Raw genomic sequence first — 15,613 nt, forward strand, 5'->3', positions numbered from 1 at the left:
AACCAAAGCCTAAGGCTGTGAGAGATCAAAGTTGAAAGAAGATAAATCACTATGCTTCTTTTTGAAACACAAATAAACATTTATTTTTCTGGTTGGTTAGCTGCTCATCAAGTTTAATGTTAATCCCAGCCACCACCTTAATGCAAGCCTAATCTAAAAATTCAACTATGTTGGCCTGGAAAAGAACGCAGTCCTATAGTCTTTACAGATGTGAGCTATCTAAACTCTTACAAATAGCTGCTGTGGAACTGTTTGAAGATACCCAAAGCTGAAATGTATGCATCATCTGATTATCTAGGACTTCTTTCTACTAGTTAAAATTGTCTGCGGAATCCATACAGCCATTGGCTTGCAGCTTACTTGAGGATCCATAAAAACAGAACATGAATTCTGAATGTTGTTTTGGGATGTTGGTTTTCTGTTGTTGAAACATTTTAATGAAATACCAAGCCCTCCATATTTAGCATCATTAACAATTGTAAAGTTTGATCAGTTTTTTAGTAGAAACAAATTTAGCTAAAATTCTAAATGAGAGCTTTGTGTAGATGTGAGTAACAGGGTATTTTAAAGTAATCCTATTTGAACATTTCAAATAAAGTAGAGGAAAAAAACTTTATTCTCTGCTAAACGTGGGCTTGAGTACAGAAAATTGCATAGCTGGAAAATAATTTATTTTCTATCCCTTAAGTATATTTTAACATGTGACATAATGTATTGTTTTCAATGTTTGATTGGCTTACATTTCAAGTCTTAAGATAACCAATTGTTGCAATGTGTGCGTTAGTCACCCCATGCAGTTAAATGATACAAATTTGGAGTTGCTCAAATCCCTGCTGAAGTCACTAAGGAATTTTGATATTACTGTACTGATGGACAATAAACAAAAGGCAACTATTCATTAGAAGCATGGGGGAAGAAAAAAAAAACATTTGTCAAATGGAGCAGGGTAACTCAAGGAATACAGCTCTTTTCAAGATTCAGAGGACTTTGGGGTTTTGTTGTTTTCTTAAAGTAATAAAACAGTTGACTGTGTCCCTATAAAGAAGCATAGTGACTTGTTCTTTTAATGGGGGGAGAGTCTTTTTCTTTTTAATTCCACATATTCAAAGTTTTCTTATAGATTTTGTGAACTGGTGATGGAATTTGATTTAAAGGGACACTGTCAACTTCATTAGGCTTCAAATTTTACCTTTTTCCAAAAACAGGTAAATGTCACTTGGTTTTCTTGTTTGAGACTTGTTTCCAGCATGGCTTTTAGATGTTTGACAAGAAGAGCGGGATAGAAGTTTGAAGGGAGGGAGGGAGGGGATTGCATCAACTTAAACACTGTGCTGGTTTTTGTTAATATTGGGGACTTCCAAAACGGTATTCAAAGACTTGGTTTTTCCTTGCAGTCTTCTGGGTAGACCTCTCTTGTCTAAGTTATCATGTAGCCCCAAATTTCTGTGGAATCTACTACTTTAAATTGTAAGAAAGTACAAAGAAACCACCTGTTACTCTCACTTGCATCTCAGGTAATGATGCTTTCAGTCATTAGGAAAAAGTTCATCCCTGCTAAATACTGAAGTTCTGAAGGAGGCAAGAGGAGGAGGTTTTTGTTTGCTTTTAGGGAATTCTGACCTGATGTTTTGTCCTTTATGTAAAATCAAAATTTCAACTTTTTTTGCATGAATGCCTAAAAGCAAGCAAACAAGGTTGCATGTTATTAACACTTTCTTTTTTGTTGTGCACATATAGTACTTAACATACTGTGCAGTGCAGTGTTAGCACCTTCTAAGACCCTGTCTTGTCTTTAATCTCAGAGCTGTCTGGAGTTCAGCCTAAGGATTCAGGAGTTCATTGAACTCATTCGACAGAACAAGAGACTGGATGCTGTGAGGTATGAAATTAGGATGCTTACTAAACAATTTTCTTAAGATGGTATTATGCTTCATTAGAGACATATGACTATTATTGCAACACCCAGAAGCCCCACTACTTTAAAGGATCTTGCTGGTGTGAACAGTCTTGTATTTAAGATGGGGTTGATTTTTTTTTAAAGTAAGATGTCATTCATTTATGCATCCTTTTAAAAACTTGTTGTTGCAACTCTGCATCTTCTCTATACCTTGATTTTGAAGATTAAGAATTAATCTGTTCTATAAAACAATTTTATTTTCTGGTGGCATACAATGTAATGAACAATTTACCCTTAACTAATTGTCAAGAGGTACAGCTAGCTTCTCATAGGAACCCACTGCAGCTTTAATCACAAAAAATACTAAAAGGTTAATAAAATATGCATCTAACATTTCAGTTTTGAATGAATTCTGCTTTACTATGTTGATCAAACATTTTGTTCGGCAAGTTATGCTTTAGAGCAGGCTCACCTTTTGTGTTGAACGTATAATTTGGAGTTCTGTTATCGTGTGTGAGAATGACGAGTTATGTTACTCCCATTCCCTTCCCCTGGCTCCAAATAAGAAACCAACTCAATATCCATTTTCACCTGGTTTGAACTAGTTCAGTGGGGACTACTTTGAGAAGAAAGTAATACTGCCCAAGGTGGTGTGAATCAGTAACAGAACTAGAGTCAGACCTAATTGTTGCCTGACTTCAACCATGAGACAGTCTGTCTGGCAATACTTACAATGCACATAAAGCAATTATGCTTTTTACTTAGTGGTCCTGATTTAAGGTGTTGGAATAATGTTCCAGGATAACACAGGAAACCAGTTCTGCTGAAATGAGTGGAATTTTGATACTGGGACTATAAAATGTGTTGAGAAATTTGATAAGCAGTGATCTTGTCATCATCACAAAGTATGATGCAGGTGGCAAAGCTACTGGAACTTACACATGAACAAGGGAAAGAGGAACTCACAGCAGTTCTGTTTCATAGAGATGACAAGTTGTATAGCCAGACTTGAAGCCTTGCTAATACATTCTGGTGATAACACTGTTGCTGTTAAGCATTTCTGACAAGTTTTATTTTAAGGAAGTTGCAAGTCTTACTACTGCCTTTAAAACCAGAAATTGAAAACAGCAGGAGGCTTGTATTTGTGGCAGAGCTGTGTTTTGGTCAAAGGAGCAGAGCTATAGAAACCATATGAAGTATCATAGTACAGACTGAAGCATTCTAGTGCATTCACAAGTTTTAGATACTAAAAACTCTTCTGCAGGGCAAACCACATAACTTTTCTTGAGTAGAATGGATAAGAAAGAGGTTGTTTTAAAAACAAGAATAAAGGAATAAGTAGTGCAAGTATGTGGGAAGGCCAGTATAATACTAACAACACCCCCAGAGCTACCTTAAGTTTTAGAGTTATTTCCAGTTGCCATTTCTAACTTTTTCAAATGTGTTGCTTCTTTGATCTAATCATATCATTTCTACTTTGCCCTAGTTGGTGTTAAATCTCACTGTTTTGGCCCTATCCAGTGCTCATGTGCACTCTCCTAAACTCCAGCTAATATTGGTGTTAATGATTTTTAAAAAGTAAAAAAAAAAAAAAACCAAAACCACAGAACCTACATGCTGTCACTTAGATATGTGCTCTTACCCTTTGATAGAATTGTCAAATCCAAAGGAATTGTCAGATATTTATGAAAAGGATGAAAGACACTCAACATTACCTGTCTTCTGAAGCCCATGGTGCTCTTTACGTCCAACCAATACTTTGCCTTTGTATCTTTAGCTTTATTCTCTAAGTCTGCTGCTTTGCCAAATGTGCAGTCATGCATCTTAACAATGAGTAGCCCATGCTCTAAAAACTATTTTATTGGAGCTGCAGCTTCCTTATGTAGCTTCAAAACCAGAGGGCAGGCATAGAGCTGAAATGAGGAGATAGGACGAGAACTGTAGCAAAGTAGATAAGGTCATTCTGTATTTTACTGTTGTTACTCGATATTTGTTTCCCTTTGATCCCTTTTCCATATCAGAAATGGTAAAATTTACAGGCTGTCAATTCTCAAGAGAACTCAGCACTCTGGGCATGGAATAACTTGTACGGCCATAGTCCCTGAGGTTTAAAACTTAGAGCTTCTATCTACACTGCAAATATGCATCCATATTAAATGTTAGGGGCGAAGCATGTATGTTCCATACATCTATTGAAATTCAGGGTTGACACATTTTACACTCAGCGATTATAACTTGCCAGTCATAACAGTGCTGCTTTAACTTCATGTCTTGTAAAATGAAAAGGAGCTGCAGAAGTCCTTCTCTGTCTTAACTCCTTTTTAACAGAGTGAGTGTACATTCAGAGTTAAACATCTCAATGCTTTCCTTAAATAATGTGGCTTTAAAATGTTAGTTTTTATCATTTCATTCTACTTTGCTTCAAAATAAATATGTAATGAATAAGGGAAGATATTTTGCGAAGGTGTAGCATAAATCTCATTGCTTCTAGCAAACTGTTGCAACTTGTGTTTTTATTAGCTTGCTTCTGTTAAGTGCCTGCAGCAGGATTCTTTCAGTATTGTGTCCGTGGTGCAATAAATAGGTCAGGCATCCATTAGAAAGCAGAGAAAGGCTGTTTACCAAGTAGTTTCCTGTATGAGTGGAACTCGGAGAACTGACATTTTGTTGAAACGCAGCTGGTGTTTAAATAAGTTTGAAAGCTTTGCTTACAGCCTGCTGAGAACCTCTAAAGTGACATATTGCTTTTAGGTTAAGATTGATGTGAGCTTTAAAATTATACATCTTATTTTAATAAGTGTTTGAATTTCTGTAGCTTTTTAGAGTATTAGTCCAAACAGGCTTTCCTCTAAGGTAGCTTATCAGAGTAGTCTTGAAAGTGTGAATTTTAAGACTACGAAAACTATTTCTTGAATACAAGAATAAATATCTTAAGTACATCACACAAAGTTTTTTTTTTGCCTAGTATCATTAGCTTTTAACTCCCACAGTCTCTTTGGTTTGGGTTTTTTTAAACTTATACCTGTTACAGTACAATGAACAAATGATTACACTAATTTCACACTTCTGGGGCTCTCACTTATTTTATTCTGGAAAATCTGACAGCCTTCTACTACTTTGCTCTTATGAAATGCTAGAAATAGAGTTCTTCGCTAAAAGCTTAACAAATCACCCTGTGCACTTCTTATTCTTGAGATACAAAGGACAAAAAGAATAAGTAAAAATAGATAATGATGCACAGACTTAAGAGAAAATGACCACAGTCTATTCATTTTTGTAAACTCCTACAAGGATGAATAAACACTTTGTTCCTTTTTTTTTTTTTGTTATGGTGGGGGTGGGGTTGAGCAGATGTATAAAAATAATAACCTTTTTGAGGTTTTGAGTATAAGTTTTGCTAGCAGTCATGGTCTCTGAGATAAAGGTATCCAGGTACTGGTTAGAAAGTCCTTTCATGCTAATATGTTATGTTTGTGTTAATTGCTACTTCCTGATTAAGTATGTTCACTCTTATATTCAGGCATACGTAGATATACACATACACACTGTGTAGCTTATACTTCAACAACTTAATGTAGCCTTAGCAGACAGTAAACTTTAAAACTTCATGTCTTTCATAAATATCCTTTTATTCTTCGATTTGTCAAGAACAGTATGTCTGCTGTACCTGCTTGGGCTAGAGGAACAGCCATTTCAAACAGAAGATGGACTTCGTGCCCACAGAGTTTACAGAATTGTTTTGGAATTTGAAAAAACAAATTTTCTACCTATTACTTTGATATGTCACAAGCATTTAGTTAGTGGTTTCAGTGATGCTCTAGTGGCCATAATTAAAACTTATTTTAAAAAAAAACTATAGCCTCCTGCTCTAGCTGTACTGACTAGTGTGTGCTAGTGGTGGTAAATAAACATTGTAAAGTTCATATATACTTCCAAGAGTGTAACATTTGCACAGAGATGGAAATAGCTGAATGAAAAGGCAGGGGGTGAATAATGGCACGAGGGCAAATAAGGTGTTATTTAAATGTTTTGCATTCATGAGTACTCACATAGTATTGTTTCTTGCTTTGCAATCTATAAAAAGACTTCAGAGTGTTATGAATTAATTGAACTTGCTTCTCTTTTAAAGGATATCTTGCTTAATTTTAATTTCTCTGTGTTTTGCACTCAGATGATGAGTTCAGACATTCGCATGGCAGGCTTTGTGCGAAAACTTCCTTGTGTCATTAAGGGACACGGGTAGAAGGGAAAGTCAGGAGGTGAAGACCAACAGAAGGTCACTTAAAACCTGATTCCTTCTGGCTGAACCCAAAATGGCCATCACATGCCAGTATGTTCAGTACTTTGTGAATGATGGAAATGTTGGATTGCTGAGCACTTCTTTGCATGCTAACACATGCAATAGTGATTATATATTTTACGTAAAACAAACAATGCTAGCTCTTCTTGAACACATACAGTAAGTGCGGCCAGTATTTGCTGTTGTAGCTCAGGGCCTTCCTCTCAGGGAGATTTACTGTTGAAATGCTGTAAGAGCAAATTTTCAAGGCCTGACAGGGGGAGTAGGACCACGGTACTAACAATGCTGGTGCAAAACTGAAGTACCATTTCTGTCTTACAGGTTGGTTTGGTTTGGAAGGGACCTTAAAGATCCCCTAGTTCCAACCCCCTGCCATAGGCAGGGACACCTTCCACTAGACCAGGTTGGGCAAAGCCCTGTCCAACCTGGCCTTGAACCCTTCCAGGGAGGGGGCAGCCACAACGTCTCTGGGTGACCTGTGCCAGGGCCTCACCACCCTCACAGTGAAGAATTTCTTCCTTAAATCTAATTTAAATCTACCCTCTTTCAGTTTAAAGCCTTTAGCCCTTGCCCTATCACTACATGCCCTTGTAAAAAGTCTGTCTTCGTTTTTCTTGTAGCCCCCTTTAAGTACTGGAAGGATGCTATAAGGTCTCCCTGGAGCCTTCTCTTCTCAGGCTGAACACCCCCAACTCTCTCAGCCTGTCCTCGCAGGGGAGGGGCTCCAGCCCCTGATCATCTTTGTGGCTTCTTCTGGACCTGTTGGAGCAGGTCTGTGTCCTTCTGATGTTGGTGCCCCCAGAGCTGGACACATCACTGGGAGGATGGGGGGTGATCTCATGAGAGCAGAGCACAGTGGGAGAATCCCCTCCCTCAACTTGCTGGCCACACTTCTCATGATGCAGCCCAGGATATGGCTGGCATTCTGGGCTGTGAGTGCATGTTGCCAGGTTGTGTTGAGCTTCTTATCAACCAACACCCATGACTCCTTCTCCTCAGGGCTGCTCTCAATCCATACGCTGCACATCCTGTATTTGTGCTTGGGATTGCCCTGACCCATGTGCAGGACCTTGCACTTGGCCTTGTTGAACTCCATGAGGTTTGCACAGTCCCGCCTCTCCAGCCTGTCCAGGTCCCTCTGGACAGCACATCCCTTGCCCCCAGTGTGTCAACCACACCACACAGCTTGGGGTCATCGACAAACTCACTGGGAGTGCCTCGATCCCACTGTCCATGTCACCAACAAAGATGATAAACAGCACCAGGCCCAACACTGACACCTGAAGAACACCACTTGTCACAGAGCACAAGTGCATAGTGGTCAGTTCTTTTAACATGATTTTTCTTCTCTCTCATGTGTGCACATGCAATAGTTTAGCTTAACTGATAGGTCTGAATTTTTTGCTTTACCTAAGCTTTCTTTTACATCACTTTCATCTGTAGCTCTGTGCTAGGATTTAGTTTAGCTTTTCTCCCCGATGTCCAGGCTGCCTAGTCTTTTCTCTCAGGCCATGGGGTTTGTACTTCTGCTCTTACAACAGTAATCACCTGGAGAACAATATTTACATTCCTGAATTGCTCACCCAAAATAGGAAGTTGGGTGGAAACAGTCTGTCCTACATAACTTCCATTGCTTCCTGGTTTGGGTGGGAGAGGAAGTAGGAGTACTGAAACACTGCTGAAGAGACTGTTCTCATAGTATTGATGACCTAAGTGGAGTTAGTGGAACACAGAATTGGGAGGGGAACCCTAAAAAAAAGCATTATCTAGATTATTTTTTTAATTCAATCCATGAAATGGACAATTGGAAAATACTGTATATTCAAACAAGTAATTTGTAATTTTAAATAGATATTAACTAGACTCTTTAAAAGTTAAAAAGAGCAAACACCACAGAGATGACTTGGTATCTTCCCCGTAATACAAACTGTGGAGAAAATACAGCATAGGGAAGACTTTTCTACACTTAAGCAATGCCAGAAATTCAATTTAGTGCTGATTCCATAGTCAGTCTACTGTGCAACATCTGTGTACCACTGAAAACAGGCGCTTTTAGCAGCAATGCTGAACTAATCATGCAGTTTAGAGGCTGGAGGGCTTTCCTGCACACTTAAAACTCCAACTTGAAAATTGATGATCTTGGGAAGACTAGATAGGGGAGGCTTTCATAGAGGATTTTAAAGTAGTTGAATGTTCTTATAATCCGATAAGAATTCTCTGGCTTCTTAATATTAATTTCCTGAAAGATATTAAAGTTTGTGTTTTTGCTTTAAATAAATTTCTGTCACTTCTTTCAAATAATCCAAGTTTTCAGCCTCGTGTGTATCTCTTACAATCAGTATGTGTTAAAGTACAAAAACTTGTACTGAAGTTCTACTTGATTTTTTTTTATTTCCCTGGCAAAAAAATTTGCTCTTAACAAGGTGTTTTCTACTACATTACCCTGCAATTTATTGTAGTCTGCACAGAAACTGATACTGCCTTCTAGCCTATACCAAAAAAAATATTATTCATAAGTAAACATTATCTCAAATGTCAGTATAAACAAGGTAGATATTTGAACACTCTTGATGTTTAATGGTTTGGAATAGCCGATTATCAGACTGCATTTATCTCGCTTGCAAGTGTGTGCCAAAGGAGTGTGATACACTGAGCTTGCATAAACAGAGACATTTCTTCTAATAACTGTGGATCTGTCATTCTAGATGTAGGTGATGTAGGACTTCATGCTACAGTAAGAAGTTCTGGTTTCTAAGAAATTACAGTATAAAATTAGCAATTCTTGTATTTGCATTTGTAGGATGTTTTGTTTTTTTTTTTTTTTCAAGCCTTCTAAATCATCTTTTGGAGTTCATGTGTATTGAGAGCAGAATCCAGAGTTGTTCTCTGAAATCTTACATAATCACATAAATCTACTTGATTTAGAAACCAGGCTATCTAATAAAGATATAAATTCTGTATTTCAGACATGCAAGAAAGCATTTCAGTCAGGCTGAGGGAAGCCAGCTGGATGAGGTTCGACAAGTGATGGGAATGTTGGCCTTTCCTTCAGACACTCATATCTCCCCCTACAAGGTAATATTTTGTTTGAAATTCAGTGTTACAGCAGAATAGTAAAATACATGTTGCATTTTTTTCTTTACAGGAAAATGCATTGAGAATCTGAAGATCAAATGTGGTTCTAATTTTACTTTCTGAAATCCACATCTATAATAATCCTTAATTTTTAACCAGTCCTTGCCTGTGCATTAATCCAAGTAGTATTTGTATTGTTGCCATTAGTCTTAATAGCAGCAGACAGATTCACACTGAACTAGGCTTACCACGAACCCAGCACTAAAGACCAGTGGGACTGGAATCGTGATACACAAATATACAGCAAGAGACAGAAGACGAGGAAGTACAGATTAAAAAGTGAGGTAGTTTTGTTCAACGTACTAGGCTGTGGCCTTAATACACTATCAGTGGTTCTTAATTCTACTTCTCAAATTACTGTTCTTGTGGTGGTTGGAATGAAGAAATTAAAGATGATCTGAAAGCAGTACTTCTGATGCTTAAAAGTGTGTGCTTTGGTTTATTTAAATTAGTGTAGATATTAGTGGTAATATCTACACCTAAATTTGATTCAAGCAAATAGGTAGTTACTGCTGCTACAGATTTTGAGTTTGTTCTCTGGTCATGTGCTAATTCACTTTTTTTTAAAAAAAAAAAAAAAACTTATCTACCTTCTGCCTCCAGTGCCAGCTGGCAAAACAAAACAAGAATGCTGTGAAATGCCAAGCCAGTATGTGGCAATGCCAGTATAAACCTGTTTTTTTAAACAATTGATGATGAAATCAATGGTTTAATGGTACAAACACACAAAAAAACCAACAGCAATTCACAGAATTAGGGTGATTTTTTTTTTTTTTTTTGCTAATCAGAGTCTTAGAAGGATCCTGGTATTTTTGATTCTACATTTGATGTGAGTTATGAGCATAAATGATAGATGTGTTAGAAGACTGGGTGTAAGACAGATCTTTGTTTTAGTTTTTAAAAAGAAATAGGCAGGAAATAGAAATCCTGAGTTTTGTTCTAAGGACTAGTTTGGACAGAATGTTTCAGTGGAGAGCAAGGAGAAAAGCCAGTATTGTTTCATGTACAACCATATGGTTGGAACAACTTTCCTACTACTTTTTATTGATCTGACTTAAAACATTCTAGTTCATAGAAATTATGTTTTGGGTTCTCCAATAATTGCCTAAATAAACAGAATCATAGAGCATACACTTGTTTGGAGATATCTTTAATACATTGACTAGGAGTTCTTTTGTGTAAATGGCTTCAAATTATATCTGTGAGAAAGTTTGTCAGATATAATATCTCTAATCAATTCATCTTTATTAATCCAAGGGATGAAACATCTTCTGTAACAAATGAATAGAACTTTTTCCAGCTTGTCCTATTTTTTTAGGACTTCAGGGAATACGTTTTTAATGTTGTACAAAAGAAGCTGTTTTCTTTTGATATCCTTTGATCAGTTTGTGTAGCTGTGGCTGGAATTATTCCAGCTAGATATTTAGTAAGCTGCTGCTTTTGTGTCCCATCATCTAGGCTCTTAATCATAGGCTTTTCTTAATCATTAGTAGTACTTTATCTCTATTACAGATCTGTTGTAGGTTCTGTTATATCTTCTCAAGAATTGCCAGAACAAAATCTTCATCCTGGAACTCTGGGAACATTCTGGCCTTAGATAGGGATAGGGTAGGTGATAGAGCAAACAGACATGCAGTCTGGTGGCAGAAACAGTGCTTTTTACTTTAAGGCAAGATATGTATATGTATTTAGTTTTGCCCCTATCTGTATAGGTTCTCTGCCTCAGTTCTGCTTCTTGGTTTGGAGCATTTAGAAGTAAAATTTTGCTTATGTCCAGGATTCTTTACTTTCCTGTAGATATGCCTCTAAATCTTTCTGCCTCTTCCTCATGTGAATTTTTCATGCTGTTTTTCTTCAACCAGAGACCCTCAGTTAATCTGTTTCTGCTGCAAGACTTCTTCCTTTTTTTTTTTCTCTCACACTAGTATTTCTGGTGGCTTTTTTGAATAATTTGAAATCCATCACTTAGTTGTTCCCTTTTTCAGCTTCTGTGTAATTCCACTTTCTAAACGCTTGTAAGAAACACACTAGGACTGATTTGTGAGCTGCACCTCTTCCCTCCCTCCCTCATCCAAAGATGTTCTCCTTTTAATGGGAGTTACTAAAACTGTTGATCCTGTCTCCAATCTAACAGTCATTTTGTCTGTGTTCATGGAGACATGAAACTTCGTAATCTCAACTAAGACTTACTAGCTGTACATAAACAGTGAGAAGTGGTGTAAGTAGTGAGATTTTAGAGAGGAGAAAGAAATAATTCTGCACTTACTCAGACAACTGCTGTCAAAATCCAGAACTTCTTTACTGTTGGCCTCTTACAGTTCTACAAGGTATTCCCCACATTTACCTGAAATACAGTTCTGTTAATGTGTAGTTTTAGGATAACGATGAAAAATTTATTCATAAAGCACTCAAAATAATAGTACTATGGTACCATTAAATCGTTTGGATAGAAGTTCTCAGGCCAATCTGACTGGGGTGGGAGGATTCCAGGATACAGGCTACAACAAAAGGCAGTGGTGGAATCCTTCCTTCTCCAGTGTCTTGACTTGAGAGAATGGGGAACTGAGGAGAAGCAGAGTGAGCCAAGGTGGTGCAGAGCAATTCATAAAGACTCAGTGTCTACATCATGGTAAAATCACTGCCTAGTAATTTTGGTATGTTTTGAATTTGATGCCCGGTGTCTTATCTGTCACAGAGTCTTTGATTTTCTTCAGAAACCTGTTTTATAAACTAAATAATATACTAAAATATATTACTGTTTCTCCTAGTTGTCTCAAAGTGTAGCATGCACAGTTCCTAATATGAACTTCTAAATAAATGTTGTCACTTCTCGCAACGAAAATGCAGGTTATGGTTACAAAGGAGAAGAAAGAGGTGCTAGCAGAAGAAAGGATTAAGTCTTTGCCTGTATAGATAATAAGTATTTTTTCAGAGGATCTTCACTTTTTACGTGATTCTTTCATAGCATTACTTTTCATGTTCAGTGTATCCTTGATCTGTGGGTTTAGTACTTGCTTCCATGAAAAAAAGATCCGTACTTTTAACTACTGTTCCCTGATTTTTCGGTAATGCACAGCATTACAGCATATCTTAAAGAATTTAATCCTCAAATGCATAGTTTACGTAAGCTTTCTCTAACATGGGACTGTGCCAGCTCTTCAAATTAAAAACCTTTCTACAAAATTCTGTAAACGTTATATATTACAAAGAGGTATCAGCAGAATTAGTGTGACTTGAGGTAAAATGTTTCTGATTTTTCAATGGTAATGGTTCAGAGGCTATAGAGCAAACTTTCCACAAAACTAATGTTGCTTCATAACTAGGCCAGCATTCTAGAAAACTAAATGCAAGAAATATCCTTACTAGGATTTACATACCTTAATTAGCACATTTGGTAGATGGCAGAGGGAGATTGAATAGTGTTATTCCAGCTATTTTAAGTAATACTTGATTTAAATCACATTTCTAGTGAATTATTGTTAAGAGGTACTTCCTAAATAAGTACATTCATACTGTGCATTAGCATGTATACTTTTATTTTGTGATGGATTTAGTCAAGTGAGTTTTGCACAATTTACCACTCCGAGGATTTATTTTTTTTTTTTCCCCCGGGACTGTTAGATTGAAAACAACTTATAGTTGTGTTGGTTTTTTTTAACAGGATCTCTTGGACCCTGCTCGATGGAGAATGCTGATCCAACAGTTTAGATATGATAACTACAGACTACATCAGCTGGGAAACAATTCTGTTTTTACTATAACACTCCAGGCAGGCCTTTCAGCTATAAAAACACCGTATCCTTTAATGCAGATACTACTGTCGAGTGCAAAAAAGCATTGTGGTTTTTTTTTATTCTGTGGATGCTTTTCAGAGAGGTCAAAGAGGAAATGTGACACCTGAATGTTCTTGCTTATGAGTTGTTTAAAGGGGTTATGAATTGGTCTCCCTATTAAGGGGAGATTATAATAAATGGAATTATGGTTTTAAGAAGAAAAACAAGCCCAAACCAAATTTTTAAGGTGAAATCAACACTTTGTTTGCGTATTAGGCTATCTTTCCATGTGTCTCTAGTGAATATATCTGCAAAAGTTAGTGAGATGGGTAAGAATTATTTTTTTTTTTAAAGCACTTAGACAGATTTACCCTGTCTGGTTTTGTGAGTATTCAAATATATCCTGCATCTTTTGAAACGTAGTTGAATTTGCTGCACACTATGGTGTATCAGAGAAGAGCTGGTGCTACTAAAGTGTTCTACATCAGAAATTTTACCTTTAGAGGGTGCTGGACACTTGTTGCTCACTCTTGTTCCTTGAAATGTATATGTGCACATTAAAATTGTAGAATGTACAGGACCGTTTCATTCAACCTAGGTTATATTTTCAGTTTACTGTCTTGTTTTCCAATGTTTGTCATTAACTAATTGTTGTTGCATGCTGTGGTGGCTGTTCCTTAACTTGCTGTTAAACAGACAGTGTTATAAAGAGGATGGGAGCTCAAAAAACCCAGACTGCCCTGTGTGTAGCAAATCCCTGAACAAGCTGGCTCAGCCTCTGCCTATGGCACATTGTGCCAACTCCCGACTAGTCTGCAAGATTTCGGGGGATGTAATGAACGAAAATAATCCTCCTATGATGTTACCAAATGGATATGTCTATGGATACAATGTAAGTGTTGAAATCAATTACTTACTGAAGTCTAAAATAGCAGTGGTTATAATAACTTTATATATCAAAATATGAGCTTATGAACATAGTTAGAAAATTAGAAGTATCTTCTATATTAACAGAAGAAAGGTAACTTCTTGCAGTTATTTTAAAGGACTGTATATTTATGTGATTAAGCTGGTTTTTAAGCTGTTTGAACATACAAATTCATAACATGAAATCAAATGGCATTGGAAATCTTTCCCTTTGGACAGTGATAATGCAGAATAAGTAACTATGTGGGCAAAGATATTTTGACGTCAGACTGTAGTGTCATTTTTTTTAAATTAAAAATAATTAACTAATACTTTGAGTTACTATTGTGAATATTATCATTCGATTTCACTTTTTTTCAGTCTCTGCTTTCTATTCGTCAAGATGACAAAGTAATTTGCCCAAGAACCAAAGAAGTCTTCAACTTCTCACAAGCTGAGAAAGTCTACATCATGTAGGTCCATAAAACACATGATGAAGTGCCGCTGGAATTTTGACACAGTGTATATTGGCATACCCTGTAAAGGGGGGGGCCTTAATGTGTGGCAAAGAAGCAAAACCTGCCACCTTGGGGATCAGACCTGTCGGTGGCATTATTGTTTCTTGCGACCAAAGATCAATGAGCAACAAAAAAAAAAAAAAAAAAAAAGAGAGGAATTATGACTTAAGTTTGTACTTGAATAAAAACAAAAACAAATTTTGATTGTTAAGGTTTTGTAACATAAGGTCAAAAATTGGACTATTCTCAAAAGTACTTTCATCTTCTAAAGGATAACTTTCTTTAAAGATGGACACTTGCACTGGGGAGAAGTTAAAACAGATTTGAAATTAAATCCATTTTTCTTCCCTCTTTTTCACAATTGTCCAAGACCCTTTTGTTATCAAAGATTTCAGTACTACCAATATGTTCTCCTTTAAGCTCCTCTTTGCCTTCTTTATGATCCTCTTGTGAAGTAATCCTGAACACGAATTATATAACTTATTTCCATGGGAAGATATTGATGTCTTTTGACACAACACTGGCTTCTCTGGAGGATCAACTAGGGACTGGTTTGAAGGAGTATAAAGTCTTTTTCCAAACCCAAATATTTTAAGGAGGTTGCATAAGTATCAAGAGGAACTGAGAACATTTCAGGCACAATCCAATGCTTGTTTAAATGTTCTTTTTCCAGTCTACCATAGTGTTAAAGTCCTTCTAAAGTTATTAGTTATGTGCATAGGGTTCAATATGAAATCATTAGTGCTACTGCCTTATTTCTTGCTTTGAGAATGTACTCACATGAAAATGAGCTGGTATTCTTAAGTGTTGGGCGAAGTTTCTGAAGATGCCTTGCAGGATGATTACATAATTTTAGGGTCTAAATAGTATTCATTACTGAAACTAATAGTTCAATTTTAACAACTACAGAACACATCCTTATGACTTTTCAAAAGAATTAAACCATTGTAGTTTAAACAAAACCATATTGTAGAGGTTTGTATTTAGCGCTTATTTTTGCATGTTGATGTTGATTAGCTAATAAAAGATTGTAAATGTAAAACATGTTAATAAAAATTGTTTTCCATTTCTTGATTATATAAAA

The 15,613-nt window shown here is 36.6% G+C and overlaps 1 protein-coding gene across 4 annotated transcripts in view; it reads left to right on the top strand.

Moving 5' to 3' along the window:
- Positions 1-15,613, top strand: part of MAEA (macrophage erythroblast attacher) — a 54,087-nt gene extending 38,474 nt beyond the window's left edge. For 3 of the 4 annotated variants that reach the window (XM_026846839.1, XM_026846838.1, XM_026846841.1), the window contains exons 6-10: positions 1,803-1,879; positions 9,164-9,272; positions 12,994-13,127; positions 13,802-13,997; positions 14,393-15,613. In XM_026846839.1, coding sequence (XP_026702640.1) covers positions 1,803-1,879; positions 9,164-9,272; positions 12,994-13,127; positions 13,802-13,997; positions 14,393-14,488 — 612 coding nt within the window. In that variant the 3' untranslated portion in view covers positions 14,489-15,613. The remainder of the gene's footprint in view (positions 1-1,802; positions 1,880-9,163; positions 9,273-12,993; positions 13,128-13,801; positions 13,998-14,392) is intronic. The other variant, XM_026846840.1, reaches the window with a different exon arrangement.

Source organism: Athene cunicularia, assembly GCF_003259725.1.
Source record: "Athene cunicularia isolate RWA chromosome 4 unlocalized genomic scaffold, athCun1 chr4_part1, whole genome shotgun sequence".
In the NCBI taxonomy this organism is placed as follows: domain Eukaryota; kingdom Metazoa; phylum Chordata; class Aves; order Strigiformes; family Strigidae; genus Athene; species Athene cunicularia.